This window comes from Phallusia mammillata, chromosome 4 (assembly GCF_965637545.1).
Source record: "Phallusia mammillata chromosome 4, kaPhaMamm4.hap1.1, whole genome shotgun sequence".
Classification (NCBI taxonomy): domain Eukaryota; kingdom Metazoa; phylum Chordata; class Ascidiacea; order Phlebobranchia; family Ascidiidae; genus Phallusia; species Phallusia mammillata.
Genome location: NC_137255.1, coordinates 24,310,666 through 24,335,411, shown reverse-complemented (window position 1 = coordinate 24,335,411; position 24,746 = coordinate 24,310,666). Strand labels below are relative to the sequence as shown.

The 24,746-nt window shown below is 36.9% G+C and overlaps 4 protein-coding genes across 4 annotated transcripts; 2 read left to right on the top strand and 2 right to left on the bottom strand.

Moving 5' to 3' along the window:
* Positions 1-1,312: 1,312 nt before the first annotated feature.
* LOC145225040 (adhesion G-protein coupled receptor D1-like) lies at positions 1,313-2,349 on the bottom strand. The gene is made up of 2 exons (XM_080091683.1): positions 1,870-2,349; positions 1,313-1,589 (listed from the first exon to the last, which is right to left on the bottom strand). The coding sequence occupies exons 1-2, from the start codon at positions 2,312-2,314 to the stop codon at positions 1,429-1,431; spliced, it is 606 nt and encodes a 201-aa protein (XP_079947809.1). The 5' UTR covers positions 2,315-2,349; the 3' UTR covers positions 1,313-1,428.
* A 314-nt stretch (positions 2,350-2,663) lies between these two features.
* LOC145223665 (uncharacterized) lies at positions 2,664-5,496 on the bottom strand. Its single transcript, XM_080090064.1, has 5 exons — positions 5,313-5,496; positions 4,641-4,817; positions 3,635-4,181; positions 3,078-3,204; positions 2,664-2,690 (listed from the first exon to the last, which is right to left on the bottom strand). Exons 1-5 carry the CDS (start codon positions 5,494-5,496, stop codon positions 2,664-2,666), a joined length of 1,062 nt encoding a protein of 353 aa, XP_079946190.1.
* Positions 5,497-9,764: 4,268 nt separating this feature from the next.
* LOC145223845 (aldo-keto reductase family 1 member B1-like) lies at positions 9,765-15,955 on the top strand. The gene is made up of 8 exons (XM_080090249.1): positions 9,765-9,957; positions 10,220-10,387; positions 10,524-10,640; positions 11,113-11,190; positions 12,019-12,242; positions 13,119-13,284; positions 14,710-14,792; positions 15,182-15,955. The coding sequence occupies exons 1-8, from the start codon at positions 9,889-9,891 to the stop codon at positions 15,225-15,227; spliced, it is 951 nt and encodes a 316-aa protein (XP_079946375.1). The 5' UTR covers positions 9,765-9,888; the 3' UTR covers positions 15,228-15,955.
* A 2,135-nt stretch (positions 15,956-18,090) lies between these two features.
* LOC145223846 (aldo-keto reductase family 1 member B1-like) lies at positions 18,091-23,919 on the top strand. Its single transcript, XM_080090250.1, has 8 exons — positions 18,091-18,247; positions 18,837-19,004; positions 19,118-19,234; positions 19,731-19,808; positions 20,407-20,630; positions 21,477-21,642; positions 23,115-23,197; positions 23,785-23,919. Exons 1-8 carry the CDS (start codon positions 18,179-18,181, stop codon positions 23,828-23,830), a joined length of 951 nt encoding a protein of 316 aa, XP_079946376.1. The 5' UTR covers positions 18,091-18,178; the 3' UTR covers positions 23,831-23,919.
* The last annotated feature ends 827 nt before the right edge of the window (positions 23,920-24,746 follow it).

Genomic DNA, 24,746 nt, shown 5'->3' with positions numbered 1-24,746 from the left:
CACAAACAAGTTTGGGCTAATCCTTGGCAATAAAAATAAAATGTTTTTACGTTTGACGTTTGATTATAAACTTCATCTAAAACTAAATCACCCAAAAATATAAATCGAAATAAACCTATTTGAAATCTAAAGGATCCAAACAGTTATTGAACAAATCATATATTTTACGCAAACAGTATCAACAGCTTGCATCGAAATGTTATGATGTATATTAAAATAAAGTTTTCAAACAACTCAGAAACTCTTGTCTACAAATCCACCGTAGCCGTGCGCTAACACAACTGAACTCAAACCATCGAACCCCATAGTTGTAACCCAACCTAAGAACTTCTAAAAAAATATTTTCTTGAAGATTCTCGGCGGAAAGTCAAAGCATTGATCCGTAAACCCCAATTATGTTCAGCATTAGAAATTTCCCTTGTGTCGTCATTGCTTTTTTGTGGTGCCGTTGATGTTGTTGGTAACGCACCCCACTTATTTCTAATTTCATCCTTGCCCTATCCATGGAAGCTGTAATTTTACGCTTTTATGAACACGCTACCGAGCAACCACCGGTAATTCTTCTATACGTTTTAGAAGGTCGCATATATAGTTAAAACCGTTACCCTGACGATTGCGTCAATAGAGTGACGTATAGTATTTAATGCACGATGCCGGAAGCCTGTGAAATCTTTTGTATTATAATTGTAGGCACAAACCTATCGTTACAAACGCTAACTTTGTGTTGCGCGGTTAATTTTATGTCAAAATGAACATTTCTCCTAATTGCTTCTCCTTTTTTGAGTTCCAATTAGTTCCACCAGATATCTTGACAGTTACGTTCGTTTTGTGTTAAAAATGGCTTAAATTGGTTAAATATAGAGAGGGAAAAGGTTTTGGACAATATTTTCAGCGTTTTTAAGTCCTGCACAATTGCAACTGTATTTTTTCACTTGCCTAAACTATTAAGGCTACATTAGTGGCAAAATAAATATTGAAAATTTGTTAACAAAAAATATTTTTTACAATAACATATCGCTTAACTCTAATTTAGAAGTAAAGGTACAAAAGAGTCACAGTAAAATAACCATGATAAAAAAGAAAAACATAACACTATCAATTGCTATTTCAAAATGAGTTTAACCTATTTTTGTGTATTTAAACACCATCAAGGTGTGTTGCATAAAACTCAACTTGTTACGTATTTAAATTATTCCAGTACCTTAATGTGTTAATCGTAACATGTGAGTCTTTACCTCACGAACTATCTAAAAAAAATATAATATTTAAAACCAGCAACATGCCATGCTGCGACACAACAAAAATATCTGGCTATCCTGAAAAACATAAGCAAACGGTCCATGACGCATTCACAACCATTGCATGACGTCATCGAAGTCCTCGTACGGCAGTATTGCATGAAATAACTCGAGGAACGAGTGTAGCATTTTACCATCTCGAAGAAAATGATTCTGAGACTGTGCTTCTTTTCCAGTAATCTTTCAGACTTTTTCTGACTTCGTTGCTCAGGACACAGTAGATGACAAAGATAAAGAATCCCTGAAGTCCGTTCAGTACCACGTTAATAAACATCAGAACTGGATCGTTCACTGTAAACATTTAAAATGTCATATTACATCGTTATTTTTGCGACCTTACAAAATTCAAACAATTCATTGCGAAACTTTGTTACAAACATGTATGTCTATGACACAAAAAAAAAATCAAAGCACATTGCAAATTTGAAAGTGGTTTTATGGCATTTTGATCAACTTTCAGGCTGAATTTTTGGCATATTTGCCTTTCTCGCTTGAAAAACCACCTATCCAGACACTGAGACATTTTTTGAAAGAACCAGCCTCAATATAATGGCGGGCGTTTTCTCCTTACCTTGTATGAGCAAAAACACCCAAGGAATCCCAAGAACAGGCAAAAGCATTAAAATAGCTCTGAGGCTCGCTTTTGCGTGAACCAGCTTTGCCTGCACTGCATTTGAATCGGCACCCCGTCGATCTGCCGTCGGTTTGAAATCCTCAGCTTTCCTGCTCATCTCGTAAACGAACATTCCAACTCGTATCGTGATCATCAAGTTGGCGAACAGGACCACAGCGAGGCTAAAAACCACCCCTGCTACGAGCAGCCACGAGTTTTTCTTGATCCAACATTGCGAGTAGGGATTGACATCTGAGAGTCCATCTAACAGAGCTGGGTTGGAATCCATGTAAGTCCCAGTGAGAAACCCGATCAAGGCGAATATGGTTACTACGAATGCAGGTAAGATCCATCCCACTGCAAGTTTGATGTTTCGTTCCTTACGTGGGTTTGCCGAGTTCATAGAATCGATAAACGTTTTTCTTGACAAAGTGACACCTTCCAATAACATCCAAGTCGCTAAAAAAGAGATTTACCACTGTTGTTTCATTGATGCATATTATTTGAAACCGTGGACACAAATCTAAAACAATATTGGATACAGGATCGCAGACAGCCATAGGTCTTTTCATTATGACTACTTATTGATTAATAAAAAAAGACTTCTAAATGTCCTGCAAAACTATTACCATCCTTTGCAAGTGCAACTTTCATATTATGTTTTAGGGTTATATGACGACGGTGGATTCCAATTTTGGAAGATTTTTGAACACAATTTTATGGTTTTTGCCTACAACCTAAGCCCTTTGGGTTCAAAATAAATGTCCATAAGCAAATACCTGAACACAGTAGAAAGTAGTGAATAATAACAGCTACAGCTTCACACGCTGATTTGGAGTTCAAAGCAATCTCGCTGATTAGAATGAAAAAGTGAAGACCAAATAAGGCTACACAAAGGCTTATTTGCACAACGGTCCGTGTCGATCGCAGTCTTTTGCGTACCAGCATCAGTATGGCGAACGCCAGTACAAGTGAAACAAGACTGATTAAGGTCATGACATATGATAAAATCTGTAATAAACAAAACGGATATTTTAAAAAAGCTAAAGTTACTGATCACTCAATAGTCTAACTCTAAAAGTACTGACAGAGTTATAACATGCACATAGCTTTTTTTCCATTAATAAACGGCCAAGGATTCGTTGAAAAAAAGTGTAAAAACTGACCTCTATTTCTGGAGGAACAATAACTGTATCGATGAGTAACATTGCAGCGAATATTGTACTGTGATTTGACAAACATACGTAGTTCTTTGACGTAGGATTTATTGACGTCATCCCGTATGTGGAAAACCTTTACAAGAAACATAGAAACTTGGTAATTGACTACAGCTTGTACAAAAAAGCAGCTAAGATATATAAAAATGGAAACTAATCTCTATTCTTTTGATATTTACAGTGTTTATAAACACCAAACGATGGAAAACCACAAACCAAAGTGTTTCAAATCTGACGATTTCTTAATACAAAAACTACATAACAATTTAAGGGCTTTATGGTCATTTGCTTGCCGCAATACTGAAGACGATGTCTAGCACAATACATTTCCTTAACATTCGTTTTTAGTAAACTATATTTTTGGTTTACGTTCAAAATATCTGAAAAGGGATTTGGAACAAACTAGAACGAAACGTTATGTATATGATATCTTTGTACATTAGCCACAAAAAATATTCGCAGCTACTAGAACAACGGTTTTTGCAACAACGCAAAGACAAACTTACTGTTTTGTGTTGGGGTCAAGATAAACGCACAGCATCTTTGCATTAGTTATCCTCACTTTTACACCCACTGTTCTGGCGTCCAAAGCCGTCCCAGTCAAATTACATGTTCTGCTGTCCACCTTGATGGAGTAGTTCACAGGTACTGACGTTTTTACATTGATTGTGATCAAAGACTGAAGAGGCAGACCTACTAACAATTGTGTGCTTGGCCGTGTCTTGTTTTCCACTCTGATGATTGTATGAGAGAATGGAACAAGGTTTGGCACCTTAACTGTTGTAAATAATACCGTAGCCGTATTGTTGCCTTGATTGCCGACTGAATATACCCTCGAACTGCCAGACTGTGCAATTATTTGTGTTGTAGTTTGGTTTTTAGTTATGAGCAATATTTTGACCTCTTTAGATTGGCTTGCAGACGAACATAAGGACGCTGAAACATTGCATATTTCCTGGATGATTGCAGAATTTGCCAGAGTAGTGTTGTTAGGAGATTGTGTGCCGTTGGTTGGAACTTGACATACTGCCCTATCGATCGAGTTTTTTGTAACTGTCACAAAATAAAAAAGAGTTAAAGCATGTTGTTTTCATGCATGTAAACCTATATTGTTGTTGCTTGGTCTATTTTGGATAAAACGTAAACAGTAATAAACCCCTGACAAGACTTTTTTGATAAATGGTAGTCAACGCTTGGCTTAGTAATTAGTTGGTGTGGTGATCTTTACACACGCCATAACTACGTCATCGATTAACATACGCAAATGTATTTTTGAATAAATGTCATGTACTAAATTTATGCATTTTGCGTTTGTCAGTTCGTTAGCCTCAAGTTTACGTTCAGTGATGAAAAAATAGTGTGATGCCTTAGTGACGTCATTGTGTGCGTCACCTATCCGTACTAAAACGTAAACAATAAAAGGTCAAGTGGGTTTAAGATATGACGTCAATATAACGTGTTGTCATATTACGTCAAAACTTTGCGTTTTTTGACACTAAAAATTCCACTCACCGTTTCTATAACAGAAGTGTGGAAGCGTAAGATTGCAGTTTACGTTGTATAAAGATCCATTGGTTGACAGCGTTATGCACGGTGGAGCGGCTGGGCTTTGATTAAACACAGACAAAACTTGTGCAGCTGCTGGTGTGCCATCCGACCAACGATAGGTACTTCCGTATTTTCTGACGCCTGACATAGCAAAAGTTGCACATTTAATGGTGGGAAGTCCTAAAGTCACATAGGACTTCCCAGTTGAGACTTCAGCGCAAGCGAATTGTTTGTGTTAAAGATAAAGTTAAAAAATAGATTTATCACTTATTGAAATTAACCACTTGTCATTTCATAAAGTTGGTCAAGATATGTTGCACTAAACTCTGATTTCAACTAAATGTTGGCAAGAAATCTTATTTGTAAACATTATGTGTAGATTTGCTAAGAAATAGCTAAATTTTTGGATGAAGGGCTTGTCATGTTAACGCTTACACCCGCCTTTGTCTGCAAACAACTTTGTTTCAATTCTGCATACAAAGGCAAAACGAATAAAAATGGAAAGAGCAGTTTGACTCAGGTTAATTGTTTATTTTTGTTATACGACATGTATATAAGACAACCTTGGATTTTTCTGGGTATAAATTACCTAAAATTACAGAATTTAGATGGAGGGCATAATCAGTAATACTTTACCTATGTAAGGCAAAATGCCGGGTGTTGTGTTTGTATATGATGACAAGATGCACTTAAAAATTCCGAATTCCTCCTTTGTATCGATTCTCGCCAAACGACCACCAGTCTTACAACACAACTTGTCTGCTTCACTGTAAGTTGAGCTGATGTTTTGCAAGTAATAATACTTGACTATTGGCGGCATATCTAGACATAAATACGGTAGACATGACAAAGTAAACTAAACTAGTGGTAAAAAAATGGGCCAAGTAAGTTTCTTTCTACATAAGAAACTAAAAACTAACAAACTAATGCCTGAAGTCAAGAAAGTTAGTATGGATATAGATTATTTAAATTAACTGTTTCGCGGCATTTAGGCAGGAATGGTATACAACTTACAACAAAATAAAACCATCGTACGAAACTGCGCGTACCAAACTATCTGACAACATACTTCTTGTATTTAAAACTTTCTATGCAGCGTAAAATCGTGTTAAACGTCACAGGAAGCAGACGAGCAACGCAAATTCTAAAAGCCTAAACAGGGGCACCTATGTAATACCAAGGTTGTGTCTTTAATAACTTTTTTAAGGTGCAATGTTTTTTACTCTTTCAACGCTAAGGTTATTTGTTAAAGGCAACTATAGCAAACAAACGTTTCTACCAACCCGTTGCATAATTAGTTTTTTTGCAATTTTGTAAAGTCGTTCAGTTATCAATCCTTGTATTCCGCTGCTCTGTGTCATATTCTACATTTGTTCGCAGCGATTTTGCTATACCTGTAGTACTTGTGTTCGAAATGTTAACAAAATTTTCTTGAACTAATAACGATTATTCTTTATGTAATTTAAACCAGTTGGACAAAAAAGATCACTAAACAACACAAGAACTGGATAAAAAATGCTTTTTTCTTCTTTTTTAGGATTTTCTGACATGCTTTCGTGTACGCAATGTACATTCTAATACGTTAAGGTTTTATAATGTCATGAATATACTTACTTGTTGAGAAGTTATAATAACTGCCGTAAAACACAAGAAGGGGGAGAGAAAAACAGTTTGAAATATTATTAAACAAGAGGCCCACTTTGTACTCTCTTTTCACACATTCGTAGGCCTTTTTGCATTGAGTGAATTGTGCATCTGAAATTAAACACGCTGATTGAAATGCTTGTTTGGAAATTTCGTGATCGTTGTCACTAAAGTGTAAACACACTATCAAGGAATACAAATAGTTGTATCTCTTTCGCTTATGAAAGCTTAGAAGTAAAATAAATCAATATTAAAATGAATATGTCAAACATAAAAGTTTACAAGAGGAGAAGAAATTTATCAACAAAATTTCGTTTAAATTATTAAAAATACAAATTGAAGCGTTAGATTAATCATTCTTAAAAAACAAATGTTTAGCATGTATTTAGTTTTTATTACGTACCTGTATAACAACTCCAAAACCAGGCTATTCCAAACAAAACCAAGGAGACTTTGAAATACATTTCTGCTCAAATCAAATGTTTTGCTCAGATGCCTATAAGAAACAAAACCATGACTTTTTCACGCTAAATTGGCACAAGAAATTAGCAACAAACACCAACACCATAAAAAAATCTTACAAATTTCTTAAACAGCAGCTTCACTTACTGCTCAGATAAAAGCGTACGCAAAATAACTCGTGTTGTTGTGTTATAGCATTAACATGATCATCGTCATTTGGTATTTACGTCGTTCGTCCTTTTCTGGTCGGGCAGGGTTGAAACTCAACTTCCTAAGCCTTGCGGAGAAAGCCAACCGCTTTTGTAAACAAATACCTGGGCGCACTCGCTTGACTGAAGTTAATCGAAAGGTGACAACAATTAACATCTGTTTTGTGTTGTATCGATTGCCAGTAAGTGGTATTACATTCTATGAATATCACAATGCTCAAATTAATGAACAAATAATTATAATCAAATTTAAACAGCCTATCATAATTACATAACATTTTAGTTGCACAAAGTGACATTAGAAAGCGACAATTGTCTCGAAACAAAACTGTTAAATTTGCCACATTACCAGATGATACGTAATAACACATCACTGCCCAATATAAATTGCTCGCATATTTGTGACCAGTTTCTAAACGCGATTTATAAAGGTTTCCGGGTTAACCACACCAAATACTTTTATCCCGACATTTTATCTCAATAGTAAGGTTTGTAAAACAAAGCTACGTTAGTACGAGTTTATCAAATTGGGATTGTAGTTGAAACAAGGTCATCGTTGTATCAAAATCAGTATGCTTTTGATCACTTATCGACCCTTAGCAAACGTCTTCTTACAATTCAATCATCATTATTATTTGTGTGGTGGTTTGATCACATATACTTCATAGTCAATGTAACTCGCAAATAAACAATATTAAACTTTTCTTGTAGTACCAATCTTACATCGAATCAAAATTCGCAACGTCTTGCAGGCTACATTGTATAGAGCGGTACTTACACCCAAAGTCTGTAGAAAAACACGTGACTTCTATGACGCTGCGTACATCATAACTCACGTCAGCCACACATTTTGCTAACTTTCGATAGGTTACGCAGGAGCTGAATTATTTATTTGGCTGTTAAAGAGGGGTGTGATTAGGAAGTAAGTTTTTGAAAATTGTACATTAAGAAGTATTGGGGTTAATTTTAATGAATTTTTAATGATAATACCCAGTGTATTTTAAGGTAAAATTTCTCCAGCGGTTTCCCAAAATGGCTATTTAAGCAAATATGGCTATTTTTGGTATTTAAATGAAACACTTGCGGCTATTTAAAACTACTTAGCGGTCACCCAAACCTTAAAAAACCCTGATAATACCTAACCCCCACCCTAATAGCCTTAAATGCAGAAATATTATAAGATGTATCGTTTTCAAGATTTGTGCTCTTTGCGTCACCTATTCAAAATTAGATAAATGTGCGACTGACGTGGGTTATAGTGTTAGTGCCTTTTTTGTTTGTGAGTTCTTGTATTAGTAGCTCTACCTTTTCATTCAGAACCACCTCTTTATGTAACACAACTAAAGCGTGAACCGGCAGAGGGGTCGAAAAAGAACGGCGCTTCAAAGAGAAAGGAAGAAACGACGAACTAAAAAGAAAAAGGCGATAGTGACCACTGACCAGGCACGTCAATATAGTGGCTCTGGTGAAAGAACACATGGCAACTTACACTAAAACAATCACCAGGCCGGAAAGAGCTGCGCAATTTAAGCTGGCATGAAGCGCAAAAACAGTTGATTTGGGTAGTTTATTTCGTTTGGTGAAAAAACACACATTGCGACACAACTGCACTGAAAAATCACCAAGCCGGAAATAACTGCGCAACGTTAAGACGCCATGGGGCGTAAAAAAGAGAAAAGAACAATTGGTGGATCATGACTAAATGCACTGCAGCTACATGAATTGCAAATTATGTTCTTGATTGGGCTGTTAGAGACGACATAAATAATTGTGTTTGTACTTTTGGGTACAACTTAGCCAATCTTAACGAAAAAAAGCAACTAAATGGTTTTGTACTAATTGGTCTTCCACTGGTAGTTTGACGAAACTGAGCACAAACGAGCAATTAATTAAAACTTTTATTGTAACATCAGAAAAACTTGTAAATCAGCATCATTTTAGCAAGTGCGTTGAACTGTGACCCATCCGTGTAGGGCCCGATTTACACCAAGCGCGAACGCGATCGGCTCTTTTTTTCCTCATGCGAATGACGCGAAAATCGAGGTTTGCACACACCAGGCGCAAACGTTGCGAACACAGCTGTTTCGTCCGCTCATCCGGCAGTGGTGCACGCCCAATATCTGCTAAGACTTGCAAATAATTGCATAGAATTGTGTTGAGTTGTTGCATGTGAAGGGTTAATTGAACAATAGTACACAATACAAAGCCCATGACCATTAAAGATGTGGTTTTGCAATTGATAATACGAAAATTGCTTCTAAACTATTCTATCACCATTTGAAAATGGTATATTGATTATGTGCTTTTTGATATGACAGCGCGATATGACAGACTGTTCAGCACTTTTATCGTGATATATTTCTTCAATCAATTGACATTGTGTAATAAAGTTGCAGCGCCTAAACCTCCATATGACAACAAAGTATATCCGACATAAATGACCAAGACTGATCATTCCTACATATTCTGGGCAATATTCTCACGCCAAGCGCCGTTTCTGTTGCTCACGGAGCAACCCAGACGCGAAGCGTGCAAACGAGAGAGAGGCGCGAAATGGGCTTAAATAGAGAAAGAAATTTCGCGTTCCTCGCTTCGCACGCGCTTGGTGTAAACCGGAAGGTAGAGTTACTAACACTGAAATTTGGCTGGTGCCAGGTCTAAAATTAAGTGGAGGTAACGTAAACGCGAAAGATGGCAATTGGCACGTCGATTTTGGTTCCTTGCTTGTAATAATACGCTTTTGTTTTTGTTTTTGTCGTAAAATGTCCGATTTTTAGACAAATACTGTCCGAATCCAGTCGACATTACCTGGAATACTGTAAAAGAAAGCTACAAAGTCTCATGTTGCTCGCTGTGTTTCAGAATCTGAAATATATTGGTTCAATAGTTCAACAGGCATGTCAGTTACATTGTTAACGTTAAATTGTGGCACAAAAATGCCAATGCTCGGACTTGGAACATGGCAGGTAGGAATTTAACGCTTAACGGTATAACTACAAAGGCTTAAATTAAACCAAATTAAATTCAACCTTTTCATCTGTGTTGCTGTTTTCTGTAGAAACTCTGCTAGCATGTGTAGCATATTTCATAAGGTACGTGTTCAATAAACTAGTAAAAAAAATTACACACGAACAACATACTGATATTCGTTATGAGATACACTTTGAATTAAAACATATATTAAAATTTAAACGATTTTGTAATGTGCAATTTGATAATAATTTTTAGTCTAAACCTGGGGAAGTGAAAGCAGCTGTTGAATGTGCGATTGACGTAGGATATCGCCACATTGACTGTGCTTTAGCGTATGGAAACGAAAACGAGGTCGGAGAAGGCATTGCAACAAAAATCAAGGAAAACAAAGTCAAACGGGAAGATCTATTTATTGTTAGCAAGGTATGTCTCCGATACTGTTCAGTGGTTTACGGAAAGTTAAGGTACAACATCAAAATAGCGGTAGAAGTAGTTAAATCAAAAGCATGGTGGTTTTGTCTAAAACAGTTTGCAGTTGACATTCGTATCTGCGTTTTAGCTTTGGAATGTTCACCACGACCCTAAGGATGTACGTGTAGGTGTCCAGAAATCACTGGAAAACCTAAAACTTGAGTATCTCGACCTGTATTTGATTCACTGGCCGACGGGATACATTGTGAGTGATAATATTATACAAGTCCACACTCGGACAAAACCTATTTTCTTCCCAAACATGATTTAAATGTTCTTCACATAAACTTCCACTAAAATTTAAGCAATGAGTGCACTCTTTCAAAGAAAACCGAAAAACATTTTATTATAAAGTTAAGTTGGTTTTTTTCGCATGGTGATTAAAAAAGTAGCAGCACAATAGCAATAGATAAAGGATTATAAATCGTTGCGAAGCGTTGTGACGGTATGTACACGAAACAGTGGAGGAGGCGGTAATGGCAAGTATGTATTGACATCAATTAGACGGAGGCCCGTAAGGCGCCATACTTTGTCAAGGGCCATAAGATAATGCCTTTTTCCAGCCTTTAGACACGTGTGTCATTGTGCTTTGCTTTATCGCCCCAAATGCCATTGCAAATTGATTTGTTTCTTGTTAATTTACTTTGCTTATTTTGTATTCTTTATTTGCTTTGCAGAACAATGGAAGCATGTTCCCAAAGGATGAGAACGGGCAACATATAGCTTCAGACGTAGATTATGTTGACACATACAAGGTAACTAGGGGATAAACTCCATTTACTTATTCTACAATTCGGACTAAAACCTCAGTGTTGCCGGTTTTCGTTGTTTGTTTTATCGGAAAATACACTAACCATAATTTTACGTGTGCCGAAAATGTGCTAAATACTGAAAACACTTGCGCCAATTTAAAATAACTTTCATGTAAAAATGCAAACGGTTATGGGTATTTACGTCGGGGTAGAGTTTTGTAATAATTTTTTTAAACCATTTTAAATTTTTTTTTTAAGTTTGAAACTTAATTCCTAACCAAAAACGTACTAAAAATGGTTCCCAACCTCCACCTTTTCTAACTGCTGTTTACTTTTTGCCTAAACATATTCAACGTATAGTTTTATTAGCCATTTCTCTCTATTTATATGCTATGCCAAACAATAAAAGCCAATTTAAACTACAAACATCCACATTTTATGCAGAACAAAACGGTCTTTTGCCTAATTTTTGCGACCACATGGTGAAGCTACTAACACTGTACCTCATGACAAACCGTAATTTTTTTTAAAAAAATTTTGATAGGTGGGGCAAATAGCTGAATTATCTAGTTAACAGCTAAATGGAGATAGAATTAGAAAAATAGTGAAACTTGTGGGTTAGAAAGTTTCAAAATTGTATTTTTTTTTGTTTTTTTTTATCATAATATACCTTACCCCAACCCAAACAGCCCCAACCGTTACCTTTATTGGCTTTCCCCCCCACATAGATTTAAGCCTAGTGTGGGGCTCCTGTGAGGTATGATGTAAATTGGTTTGCCCTACATAGTTTTACCATTTTAGCTTGGAGCTAATTACAATATTATTCTAAAGGCATTGGAAAAGCTGGTGGACGAAGGTTTAGTGAAAAGCATTGGAGTTTCAAACTTCAACGAATTTCAACTCGGAAGAATCTTAAAAGAATGCAAAGTCGTTCCTGCCAATCACCAAGTCGAGTTGCATCCCTATTTGCTACAGACAAATATGGTCGAATTCTGTCAGTCAAAGGGAATTTCTGTCACTGCCTACAGTCCTCTTGGATCTAACGAAAGGCCATGGTACCCATTATATCAAAATACGACTTTTAAATATTTTAGTAAATTTTCTAACTTCATCGTTCCTCATGGCAGCCCTACATTTAGCAAAATCACCACTCTTTTAATACGATTTATGTCTGTTTGAGTTGAGGTAAGCTGTTTTCATTCAAAATACAACAAACAATCTTGAAAACTTAGTTCCCAACCTAAAATTTTAAAAAACTTGCTTCCTAACCATATACCTCTCGTGACTGTTAAATAAATAATTCAGCCCTTTGCGCCACCTATCAACATTTAGCTACATGTCGGTCTGCCGTGAGGTATTGTGTTAGTAACTCTACCGCTTTCAAATATACATGGCACTAGCTGCATACGATATTGGGACGGTGTAATTCCATATGTTTCGCTCATCACGTAAACACTGAAGTTATGATTAACTTGACGAAATGCGGGACAGGTAAAAAGCAATTATATGCCTGGAACGTTCACATATACACTTGTCGCTCTGTATGCGATTTAACACCTACAAAAGTCCATACAGCTACTAACACAAGAATTAATAGTAGAAAAGTTTGCTAATTACCGATAGATCGCGTAAAGAGCGAAGTTATTTAAATTAACCGTGAGACTAGGTTTCCTACTTCTAAATTTAACACGAAGAGGTACTAAATTTAAGATACAAAACTTGTTCATTTGGTGAATTTCATTGTTATTTTTGTCACAAGATTTTAGCCCAAACCGTATGCATTTTTACACCAATTACATTTCAAATATTTGCGAATGCTCATTGCGCCCCCTATCGGTAGAAATTGTCTGCTGTGAATTCTTGTGTTAGAAGATTTTTACATTAAGTAATTTTAGTCTCTCTCGTGTTCAAACTAATATTTTAAACTGTAGGGCAACGGAGGGTGAACCAGTTCTTTTGGAAGATCCTAAGCTTCTTGCAATTGCAAAGAGAATCGGGAAAACAGCAGCACAAGTCCTCATCAGATTTCAGATCCAGAGAGGAGTGATTGTCATCCCTAAGAGCGTAACACCATCCAGGATTGAGAGCAATTTTCAGGTTTATTTTTGAAAAAGTGTTTTCCCTTTGTCATGTAGATTTAGTTGCTTGTGACCTGTCAAGAACGATTTAAGTCAGACGTTTAGTTTGCGGATGAAACTTAAAAAAAAAAAAACGAAACCTGTGGTGCAAATTTAACGCCTGATGCCCCTGAATCTATACGAGGCAAGTTTTTTTGCTGATACTGAGAACAGTATGTGTACTGTATCCAGCTTGTATACTTTATTGTTTTAGTAGAAAATACCGACAAGCCTGCGTCGCATCCCACCTCAGGATAGATGTTTCCCATATGGGAGTGCTTTGTGACGGGTTAATTCGGTACGACGCCTTAATAAGTCTGGCGTACTTGATTTATATATGGATATGCCGTGATCGTTGGTCTGCATGAACGCTTCAGGGCCGATCCCAGTCATAAATTTATGTTTATCTTGACTGATTACTGGTCGACCTGGCGTTTCCCTACCTTTAAGCCAGGGGTGGGGAACCTGCGGCCCGCGGGCCACATTTGGCCCGCTTGTCTTTTTAATGCGGCCCCCGTCACAATCTAGTTAAAGTACAGTACACAACATAGCATAAAAAAACAATAAATGTTGATGTACAAATATTTCCTTGAAATGACTTCGATATTAGTAGTAATCTTCCCATTCCACAATATGACGCCAAACTACTAAAAATTGCCACACTTGCTATATTTGTGACGTATAACAGTCACTCGATTGCCTCTCCTTGCAGTGACAAATCATTCGCCATGTGGTGTTAGTTTTAAAACGGCTTGAGAGCTATTAGCGTGGATCCTTATTGTGTTATTAAAAATATATCCTTGGAAAAAAAGACAGATCGGTATAATGGAGCTAGGGTATTCCAGAAAGAATGGACAAACTAATACTTTTTAGTCGAAATAAGTGATAAACCTGTATGCCTTGTTAGTTGCAAACATGTAACAGCAAAGAAAAAAAATCAAATGTGAAGCGATGAAACATAAAACCACTTGTGTGCTTCGGGTATTTTACATGGATTTTGAAAATAAAAAAGTATGTGGCCCGCCTGAAAATGTTGTGCAATTCATGCGGCCCGCGACGCAAAGTAGGTTCCCCAACCCTGCTTTAAGCTGACATGTGCACCATACGAGGCAGACAACGATGCTTGTGATTCGTCTTAGACAGGTTCACTGCTGAGCTTGCCTAATACGCTGCTGTTGCGGGTTTGAAACCCACCATGAGATAGTTTCTTTATCCTGTGCTTTGCCATGAGGGAATGCTTAAGAGACCGACGTGATTTAATATGAAGCCTTCTATAGTCCTGGCGTGCTGTGACTTGTGTTGTAAAAGTCAAATTTACAACCTAGATTAAGTTGGAATCACACTCCCTTTAACAAGGATGACTACAAGTGACAATCGATATGCAATTACTTGTGTTCTATTTTAGGTATTTGATTTCGAACTTACTGACGAAGACATGAACACCATCAACTTGTTTGATCAAAACTTTCGTATGTTCGCCCTCCAGTGGTAAGTTTGCAACCAACTTTTTAAAATAAATTAAACAAGAAATAGCCGATACATGTCATTACTTTGAACCAGGGTTGCACAACTTGCCACCACGTATACGTTTAGTGGTGATATGTACTGGCGACAGTGAGTTGTCAAGTTAATAACTAAATGCTTGAGTTCGAAAACTGTTGTGAAAAAAATTGGCACGCATGATATTTATATGCAACTGGTCTAATATACTTCTGCTTAGAGTTGATAGACTTTTTTGTAGGATAACTTGTAGGTAACTTACCCATATATCAAAACTACCCACAGGTTAAAAACAACTATTATAGGGGGTCGACATGACTTTAAACTTTAAAGTAATGGTTTGCACGTAGTATTCGTGTAATGTTTCTTTTTTTCAGGGAAATCCATAAATACCACCCATTCCAAAAGAATTATAAAGAGTAAAGCAATATGACGATGCAGTTTTACCACTGCAATTTTTATCCATGCCGCAATTTTCTTGCTTACAACATTGTAATTAAGCAGCAGTAAATTATATTCATGAAGAACTTTTGGGTGTGTATCATTTCAGCCATATTTTCATTACCGGACTGATCCGGATTTGTACTTTGAAAAATGGATTTAAAGCTGTTGTCGCCCCAATTTCATGCCCACCATCAAATCTAGGGCAGCCACAAAAGGACTTTATCCGTGTTGAAACAGTGACTGTCTTTTACTAAAGCAATCATTTAACAGTTTGCAAACGTATGGTAATTTAAACATGTAAGAAATCCAAAACATAATCATAAAATACGACGGTTGAATGCTGCCAATTGTAAACCGTTTTTAGCTTAATCTATACAAAATACTGTATTTGGAATTTTACGCACTGATGACTTAGACCCAACGTTTGCACGTGTTGTGTATCGTGTATTGCAGTACAAATATGCGCAAATATCATACGAGTGACTTTGTCACGTGATTGTACGATTTGTTTCGTCATCGTCAGCATTTTAGTACTCGACCTAAATTGTCATTTCTTGCTAAATAACACATTTTACCATTTGTACAGTTACGTCATCGTCACCTTTCTCGCTGTATATGTTCACATGTGTTGTAACGATATCACATACTATCTTTCTCACTCTTATTACCTCCTGACTCATACTCAATAAACTAAGTCTAACGTTAAACGCCGTCCATTTTATCTGCCTAAGCCAGGTACGTGCAACTGTTTATCACAATGGGCCACAATTTACATGTATAACGATGCTGAGGTCCAATTTAATACATTTTGATAAAAAAAAAAAAAAAAACATTTATTGCAGTGATTTCCAACCTGCAGTTCGCTCAAGGGTCCCTGGGTTGTTTCCAAGGGTCCATGAGGGAAACATTTTAAACCAGAGAGATTTCTCTTAACTTTAACTTGTAATAAAATGTCAAAAATGCCAAATAAACAACTTCCTACGATTAACGTGGAGAGTATAATACAATGGACTACTCGATGCAGTCAGCGCAGGCAACACAAATAGCTGTCGTGGGCCGTGTTTTAGCTCGCGACCATATGTTGCACGACCCTGGACTAAGCTCAGACAAACAGTAGCTCAGATAGCCAAGGACTTAAGAGCGTAAAACATCTACAGCGAAAGACACTTCTGTAGTAATAAAGTCAACCCGATCAACCTAACGTACGCTTTAGTAAAAGTAATTTCGCCACAACGTATGGGTTTTTAGAAAGTTATTAAAGATACGATCAAGCTCGTGTGTATTTTGCTTGAAATCTGTAACCATTGCCAGTGATTAATCATTCTACTCTATGAATATCACAATGCTAAAATTAGTGAGCAAATAATTATAATCAATTTTAAATAGCCCATCATAATTACACAACCTTTTAGTTGCACAAAGTTGCATTAGAGAGCCATCATCGTCCCGAAACCAAACTGTTAAATTTGCCACATTACCAGGTGATACGTGATAACACATCACATGTCCAATTTAAATTGCTTGCAAATTTGTAAGTTTCTAAATGCTATTTCTAATTTTTTTCGAAATCCACACCAAATACTTTTATCCGGTTGGATCAACCTACGTATGGAAACGTGAATACGCTCCATTTTCGCAGTTCATACAAAAAGTGTGCATATTTTTACCAAAAAAAATGTTGAGCTATAGTAGTAAAAAAAAATCTTTTAAACAAACACTTTAAAAGATATAGGCTGATGACGCTACCAATAATAGCCTTAACGAAATGAAAGAGAAATGTACGCACTGGCCATACACATCATTCGTGTGCGAATAAATGCTCCACAGACTGGACTGGAGTCCAGTCTATAGCAGAATTATGGCCACAATTAACATGAAAAGCTGTATGAATGTATGTCGAATTTTGCCAAATTGGTGTTTTTTTTGTCTAAACACGAGCATACAGCAAACACGATATTTTAGGAATCTATAATTAGAATGTCTTACTTTACTTTCGTATTCTTTACACAAACTACGGTAAAGGCTTACTGGAAACGGTACAGTGAAAAAGGCCCACATAACTTCAACATACAGCTAGTGTAAAATGGGATTTAGCTTTGCGACCAAAGTACACATGAACGGATGAGAGAGTTTACATGACAAACATTAATCGTTAAACAAAACCGTCGGCGCCGTTGTTCACGAAACTGCAGCAATCAATTTCGCCGTCAGCAAAGCAACATGCAGACTTCTAGGTAATGTTCAGATAGCCTAGTCAAGTGGCCTTAAGTACCAGATATGTGTAGAAATCGTTGGACTGTCCATTTGACCACTTCCTGAGTTTCCAAATTGACTATGCGTGCTTAGTAGGCCACATGCGTGCTGTTAAAAAAGGCCTAGAGCATATTTTTCAGTCAATTGTTGTGACTAACCAGTAGAGTAAAAGATTCGAGTGCAAACGGCAATATCATTGAAGGGAGCAATTTGAAAAACTAAGTTGCATTGCACAGATTATGCATATGTTATATTTTTATCAGTATTACCCAACATAATCAAAGATTATTTATTTTATTTTATTGGCAGTGGTAAAAGTTTATTTAGTTACAAGAGTCTTGGTTAAATTTATTTACGTTTTTGTTCTAGGTTTTCTTCTGTTGTTTTTTACAAATGGTACCTGAAATTCACAACGCATCGCTGATCACATAATAGCAAAAGTCTGTCTGTACAATTTGCCTCAAAGCATTGTTTTGAAAACCGATATTTAGGTCAACAAATAGCCCGAAAAAATGAGTTAAAGAACATATTTGTTTTGCTTTCAGGTTTTTTTATATTACATTAAAATAATGCTGTAAAAGAAAGCCACAAACTCTCATGTCGTTTGCTGTGTTTCAGAATCTAAAATAGATTGTGTGTCGACATTTTGAGTTTGGCAATAGTCTAATTCAACAGGCATGGCAGTCAAATTGTTAACATTAAATTCTGGCAGAAAAATGCCAATGCTTGGACTTGGAACATGGAAGGTAGGAAGTTAACGCTTAACGGTATAAAACAGTGGTTCCCAACCGGGGAGGAATTCCCCCCTAGGGAGGAATTTAACGAGTTCAGGGGAGGAATTTCATAAAACCTGTAAAAAAATTTACATTGGAAAATACAGAACATTTTTGTTTTTACATTATTATGTCCATTATAATTTGGACCCGGTTCACATTTGGAACCGGTTGTAAAGGATTCTGAAACAGACATCCCTAATTATAAGGTCTATTTCAAATTGCTATGTTGTTTTATGTCAATCTGTGTTGGTTTTTCGTCTTATGGGGAGGAATGAATAGTTCGAAAATGGGCGAAGGGAGGAATGTAACAAAAAAGGTTGGGAACCACTGGTATAAAAGCTTAAACCTTAAAACTTTTTTATCTGTGTTGCTGATTATTGTAGAAACTGTACTAGCACGTGTAGCATATTTTGTAAGGTACGTATTCAATAAACTGATGAAAACTTAAAGTTTACGCACGAACAACATAATGATATTCGTTATGAGATACACTTTAAATTAAAATATATATTAAAAGATAAACTTTTTTGTAAAGTGCAATTTATTATGTTATTTTCAGTCCAAACCCGGCGAAGTGAAAGCAGCTGTTGAATGTGCGATTGACGTAGGATATCGCCACGTTGACTGTGCCTTAGCTTATGGAAACGAAAACGAAGTAGGAGAAGGAATTACGACAAAAATCAAGGAAAACAAAGTCAAACGGGAAGACCTATTTATTGTTAGCAAGGTATGTCTTTGATACGGTTCAGTGATTTACGGAAAGTTAAGGTACAACATCAAAATAGCGACAGAAGTTTTGTCTTGAACTATTTGCTGTTACCTTTTGTATCTCTGTTTTAGCTTTGGAACGTTCACCATGACCCGAAAGATGTACGTGTAGCGGTCCAGAAATCACTGGAAAACCTAAAACTTGAGTATCTTGACCTGTATTTGATTCACTGGCCGATGGGATACATTGTGAGTGATAATATTATACAAGTCCAAAGGCGGCCAAAGCCTATTTTCTTTCCAAACATGCTGTAAAAGTTTTTCACTTTTTTTTTACTTTCATAAATTGCACTTTTTAAAGAAACGTGTACGTGATCATAAAGTTGGGTTAGTTTCATTTCTGGTTACAGAAACTGCAGCACAATTGCACCAGAAAACGATTATATTTCGAACCGGAAATCGTTGCTAGGCGTTGTGATGTTATAAACACGAAACAGTATAGGGAACAATTAATGGCAACTGTGTTTAAGGCTCTGCAGCTACACTGTTATTATTAGGCGACCTTAAATAAGAGGAGAGGAAGGGTTCGGGGTAAATATTGCCAATAGGCCGCCATGTTTTGTCAAGGGCGATAAGGTAAAGCATTTTTAAGCCATCAGACGTATTGAAGTGTCACACTTGTGTCATTATGCTTAGCCTTGTCGCCCTGAATGTCATTGCCAATTGATTCGTGTTTACTTTGCAGAACAATGGAAACATGTTCCCAAAAGATGAGAACGGGCAATTTATTGTTTCAGACGTCGATTATGTTGATACATACAAGGTAAATTGGAAACTCCATTTGCTCTTTTTTACTTCTGTTAGCACTAGCGCTAATTTTAAGCATATTTCTGCAAAAATGCTAACGTCTCAGTCATTGACGTTGGGGTATGAAAGTACCAAGCTTTTTTTGAAACATGATTCCCGAAAATACTAAAAATAGTTCCTAGCCTGCTCTTATCGAACTGCTATTCAGTATTTCGCCACCTGAAGCTATTTAACATTTTACAAAACGCTTTTTTTCTTTTGCGCCTGGAAAGTTAAACATCATACTTCACGTTAGACCCGCATTTATGGAAAATTTGATTTGGGGGGCTAGCATTTATTTAGCAGCCAAAGTGGTAGTGGAGTTAGGAAGTAAATTTTTGAAAATTGTAGGTTTCAAAGTTAGTTTTATTGTATTTTAAATGATAGTACCTTCCCCCAGTCAAATAGCCCTACCCGTCAGCAGTTTTTGTCGTTTTCAATGGGTGCAACTGCTTTTTGTGCCACATATCGGATGTTAGCTAAATGTGGGGGTGCCGTGTGGTATGGTGTAAGTAGATTTTCCCCAAATAGTTTTTACATTTTAGCTTAGAGCTAATTACAATATTATTCTAAAGGCAATGGAAAAGCTGGTGGCCGAAGGTTTAGTGAAAAGCATTGGAGTTTCAAACTTCAATGAATATCAAATCAACAGAATCTTAAAAGAATGCAAAGTGGTTCCAGCTAACAATCAAATCGAGTTGCATCCCTACTTGCTACAGACAAATATGGTCGAATTCTGTCAGTCAAAGGGAATTTCAGTCACTGCCTACAGTCCTTTAGGATCTAGCGACAGGCCATGGTACCCATTACTTTAAATTCTGACCTTTAAATTCTTAAATATTTCTTTGATTTTTGAGGAAAATCTACTAACACCGTACCGCATGGTAGCCCTACATTAAGCTAAATTTCGATAGGTGGCGCAAAGAGCATTAACACTTATTTAAAACGATTTATGGCTGTTTGAGTTGAGGAAAGCTATCATCATTCCTACCGTAAAATTTTGAAAATCTTATTTTCTAACTCAAACCGTTTTTAGCTGTTAAACTTATCTTCAGCTCTTTGCGCCACCTATCGAAATTAAGCTGAATGTAGGTTTGCCGTGAGGTATGGTGTCATGTTGTGAGGTATCGCGCTAACTCAATACGATATTGGGATTCCATCCGTTTTTCTCATCAAACACTTTTTTTTTTGATTAACTTGGCGAAGTGGGACGGATGGAAAAGTAGCGATTGTATGCTTAAAACGATTACATATCTATCTTGTGCATATGATTTTACAGCTACCGAAGTTCGTCCGCAATCACGTCGTTAGAGCTCCTGACACAAAAATAACAGTCGAAAAGTTGCTAAATACCCATAGATGGCTTAAAGTGCGCAGATATGTAAATTAACAGTGAGACTGGGATAGGGTTATAAGGACAAAGTTTAACACAATCATCTAGTTCTATGGGATTATTTGTTATTATTAATAAAACCCTAGAGCTCAAAACGTCGTGTTTACACAAATTACATTTCAAATATTTGCGAATACCCCTATCGGTATTTAGCAAACTTGTCTGCTGTGATTTCTTGTGTTAGTGGATTTGCCAGTCAAGTAATTTAGTCTGTCCTCACTGGTTCAAACTATTATATATTTTTAACTTTAGGGCAAAGGAGGGTGAACCAGTTCTTTTGGAAGATCCTAAGCTTCTTGCAATTGCCAAGAGAATCGGGAAAACAGCAGCACAAGTCCTCATCAGATTTCAGATCCAAAGAGGAGTGATTGTCATCCCTAAGAGCGTAACACCATCCAGGATTGAGAGCAATTTTCAGGTTTAAATTTAAACATTTAACTACAGGTTTAAGTTACGTGCTTATATTAAACCATTTGTTTCATATTGTCAATCAACCACTCAATTTTTATTTTGTGTACAGCGCCCGTAAATATTCGCAATAATTTACAGTAAACAGAACGTGGTTATAACGTGTAGCTGACCCCAACTACTTGAAATAAGTAATGTAGAGGTAGTTACTTATGACGTGTTGCTTACGACGTGTTAGTTTAGGCCAGTGGTTCCTAAACTATGCGCCGAGATGTCATTAGGTGTGCCGCAAAAAATATTGAAATTAAAATCAATCGAGTAGAGTAGTAGTACCAGGTGCTTAGACCACTAGGCCAACATGCTCCACGTCTCTGAGATGTTCAACTAGGCTATTTAACTATGAGAGTGACCTGTATAGCGGCTTTATGACCTCATAGTTACTGCCTTTGTCAGCTAATTTGCTGTGCCATTTTAACAAAGTTATTAAAATTTCCATAGGTATATTTTTTATTCAAATGTTCAAAGTGCGCCAAATAATTTTTGTTTTTTCTAAAGTGCGCCTTAAAAGAAAAAAGTTTGGGAACCACTGGTTTAGGCTATACATTTATTTTGCGGATGAGCCTTCAATATAATACCGAACCTTTGATGCAAATTTATCGCGACTTTCAGTCATAATAAACTGAATTGGTACGAGGCATGTTTTTTTCCGGTATTGATACCCGCCTTATGTGTTGCGTTCAGCCTATATACTCTCTTGTTTTTGGTGGAAAGTTCTGAACAAAGGTTTTGTCCTGGCATCAGTCCTGCAGCTTTCATGCAGACCATACTCAGTACGCCATTCCTATTAAAGGTGTGACACTGAATAAAGCTTGTGATTCGACATTCGGCGGGCTTAAGACCGAGCTGTGTTGCTCAAATTCGAATCCCACCACTGGCTGGATTTTTCTAAGCTTCGCCTTGCCATGTGGGAATGCTTGGTAGCCGGTTGATTTAGTACGACGCCTTCAATCGGCGTGATGTACAGTGATTTGCATATGAATGTCCCGTGGTCGCTGGTCATCATGAACGCTTCAGGACTGATCCCATTTATGAATATATGTTTATTATAACTGATTGCTGGGCAATGTGGCGATCCCCAACTACGAATTAGCTGGGATGTGCTGCTGCAGAGAGAACGCCGAGAGAACGGTGCCTGTGATTTGCCTTTCAAAAGCTATGTCACTGAGCCAGTGTAGTTCAGTTAGTAGAGCGCGATTATCGAAAATACTCTGACGGGGTTTCAATTCCGCCGCAGGCTAGATCTTTCTGGTCATGCTTGAGGCCCGGCTTAAATTAGTATGACGTCTTCTATAAACCTGTCGCGGACTATGACATAGTTCGCTAAAAATCAAATTTACAACCTCCATGAAAGATGGAGTTGTACTCACTTTAGCGAGGATGATTGTAAGTGGCAATCGGTATACTATTTGTGTTCTATTTTAGGTGTTTGATTTCGAACTTACTGACGAAGACATGGAAACGATCAACACGTTTGACCACAACTTCCGTGGGTGCGCCCTCCAGTGGTGAGTTTTCAAACAACCTTAATAAATATGTGGAATAAGAATTGGCCGATATATGTCATAATAAAAACCAGGGGTTCACTACTTACGTTTGAAAACGATGTGTACTACTGATATTGGATTGACAAAAGTTGTTTACTAATAACTTGGCATATAAAATTGGTTCGAAAGGAGTATTTTAAGGAATGCGGGGTATTTATATGCAACAGGTTAAACAGACTTATGTTTTGTGTTGATAGACTTTTTTGTGTATATTGACTTGACATAGTAGTGGCGTGTAGTGCATTAGGAATGGGTGACGCTGGCGTCAGTAACGTTACGTTGTGTACCGCTGGTTTATAGCATGTAGCAGTGACCTTTTTAGCGTTACCGCTAAGAATTAACACATGAATTTTATTTACCCCTTCTCACAAACTGAAAACTTCTATTATGATGTTATATGGAAGAATAGCCCCATGAAACTTATGAATGATAGTGTAACTTCCCCTGGAAAATAACAAATTTCCCCTTAGTTTATCTTCAGGTTAAAAACCACCAGCATAAGACGCTCGGCATGACTTTAAATTGTATTTACGTGATGCTTTTTTCAGGGTGACCCATAAATACCATCCATTCCAAAAGGATTACAAAGAGTGAAGCAATATGACGATCCAGTTTTACCACTGTAATTTTTGTCCATGCCTCAATTTCGAATACCTACGCAAATAAATGATCCCTGGCAAGAACTTTGTGCTTTCAAAAATTCAGACAAAATTCAACGAAAATAAACATGCATATAGTTCATATTGTTATCCACATAAGCGTAAATATTAATGCAAATTTAAGAAATCTCTTCTTGCAAACGGATTGTGGGTACCGGCGTTCCGAGCTTCAAGGTCTTTATCAGGTTAACAGGCACTAGTTTGTTTTGATCCTGACTTTACATGCCACATTTGTGATTTTCATCTTTGAGACAAATTTCGGGCTCTCGAGTTTAGGTCGGAAACAATTTCGTACCCGCTTACAACATTGTTATAGGAAGCTGCAGAAAAATATATTCTGGAAAAACTTATCGTTAAAAGCGTTGCTGTAAACACTACGCTTATGGCTGGCCCAGAGTTGTAAGTCGTGTCTGACGCCAAATCATTTTTTGTCGCGTTTTCACTAACGTTTGGGTCTGATGCAGCTTTTTTAAACCGGGTTTTGGGTTTTTTGTCTTGTACTTTCGGGATTAAAAGGACTTTAGACTTATTCGAACAGTGACTGTCTTTAAAAAAAGTAATCGTAACGGTTTGCAAACGTAGGGTAATTTAAATATGTTTAAAATCAGAAACCTAGTCGCAAAATACGACGAAGGTTAAAGGCTGTCAATTGCAAACGGGTTTAGCTAAGTCTGCAGGAATATTGTAGCAGAAATTTTGCTTGTGTCAATTAACAGGCTTTTTGCCATTTTGCTCCAATTTGTAATCACACTTTATAAATGAAATACACTCACTTTAAACTTTGTTACCACATGTTGATTGTTCAAAGGGGCGTAAAAAATATCTGATTTGATATAGCCTACATTAGACAA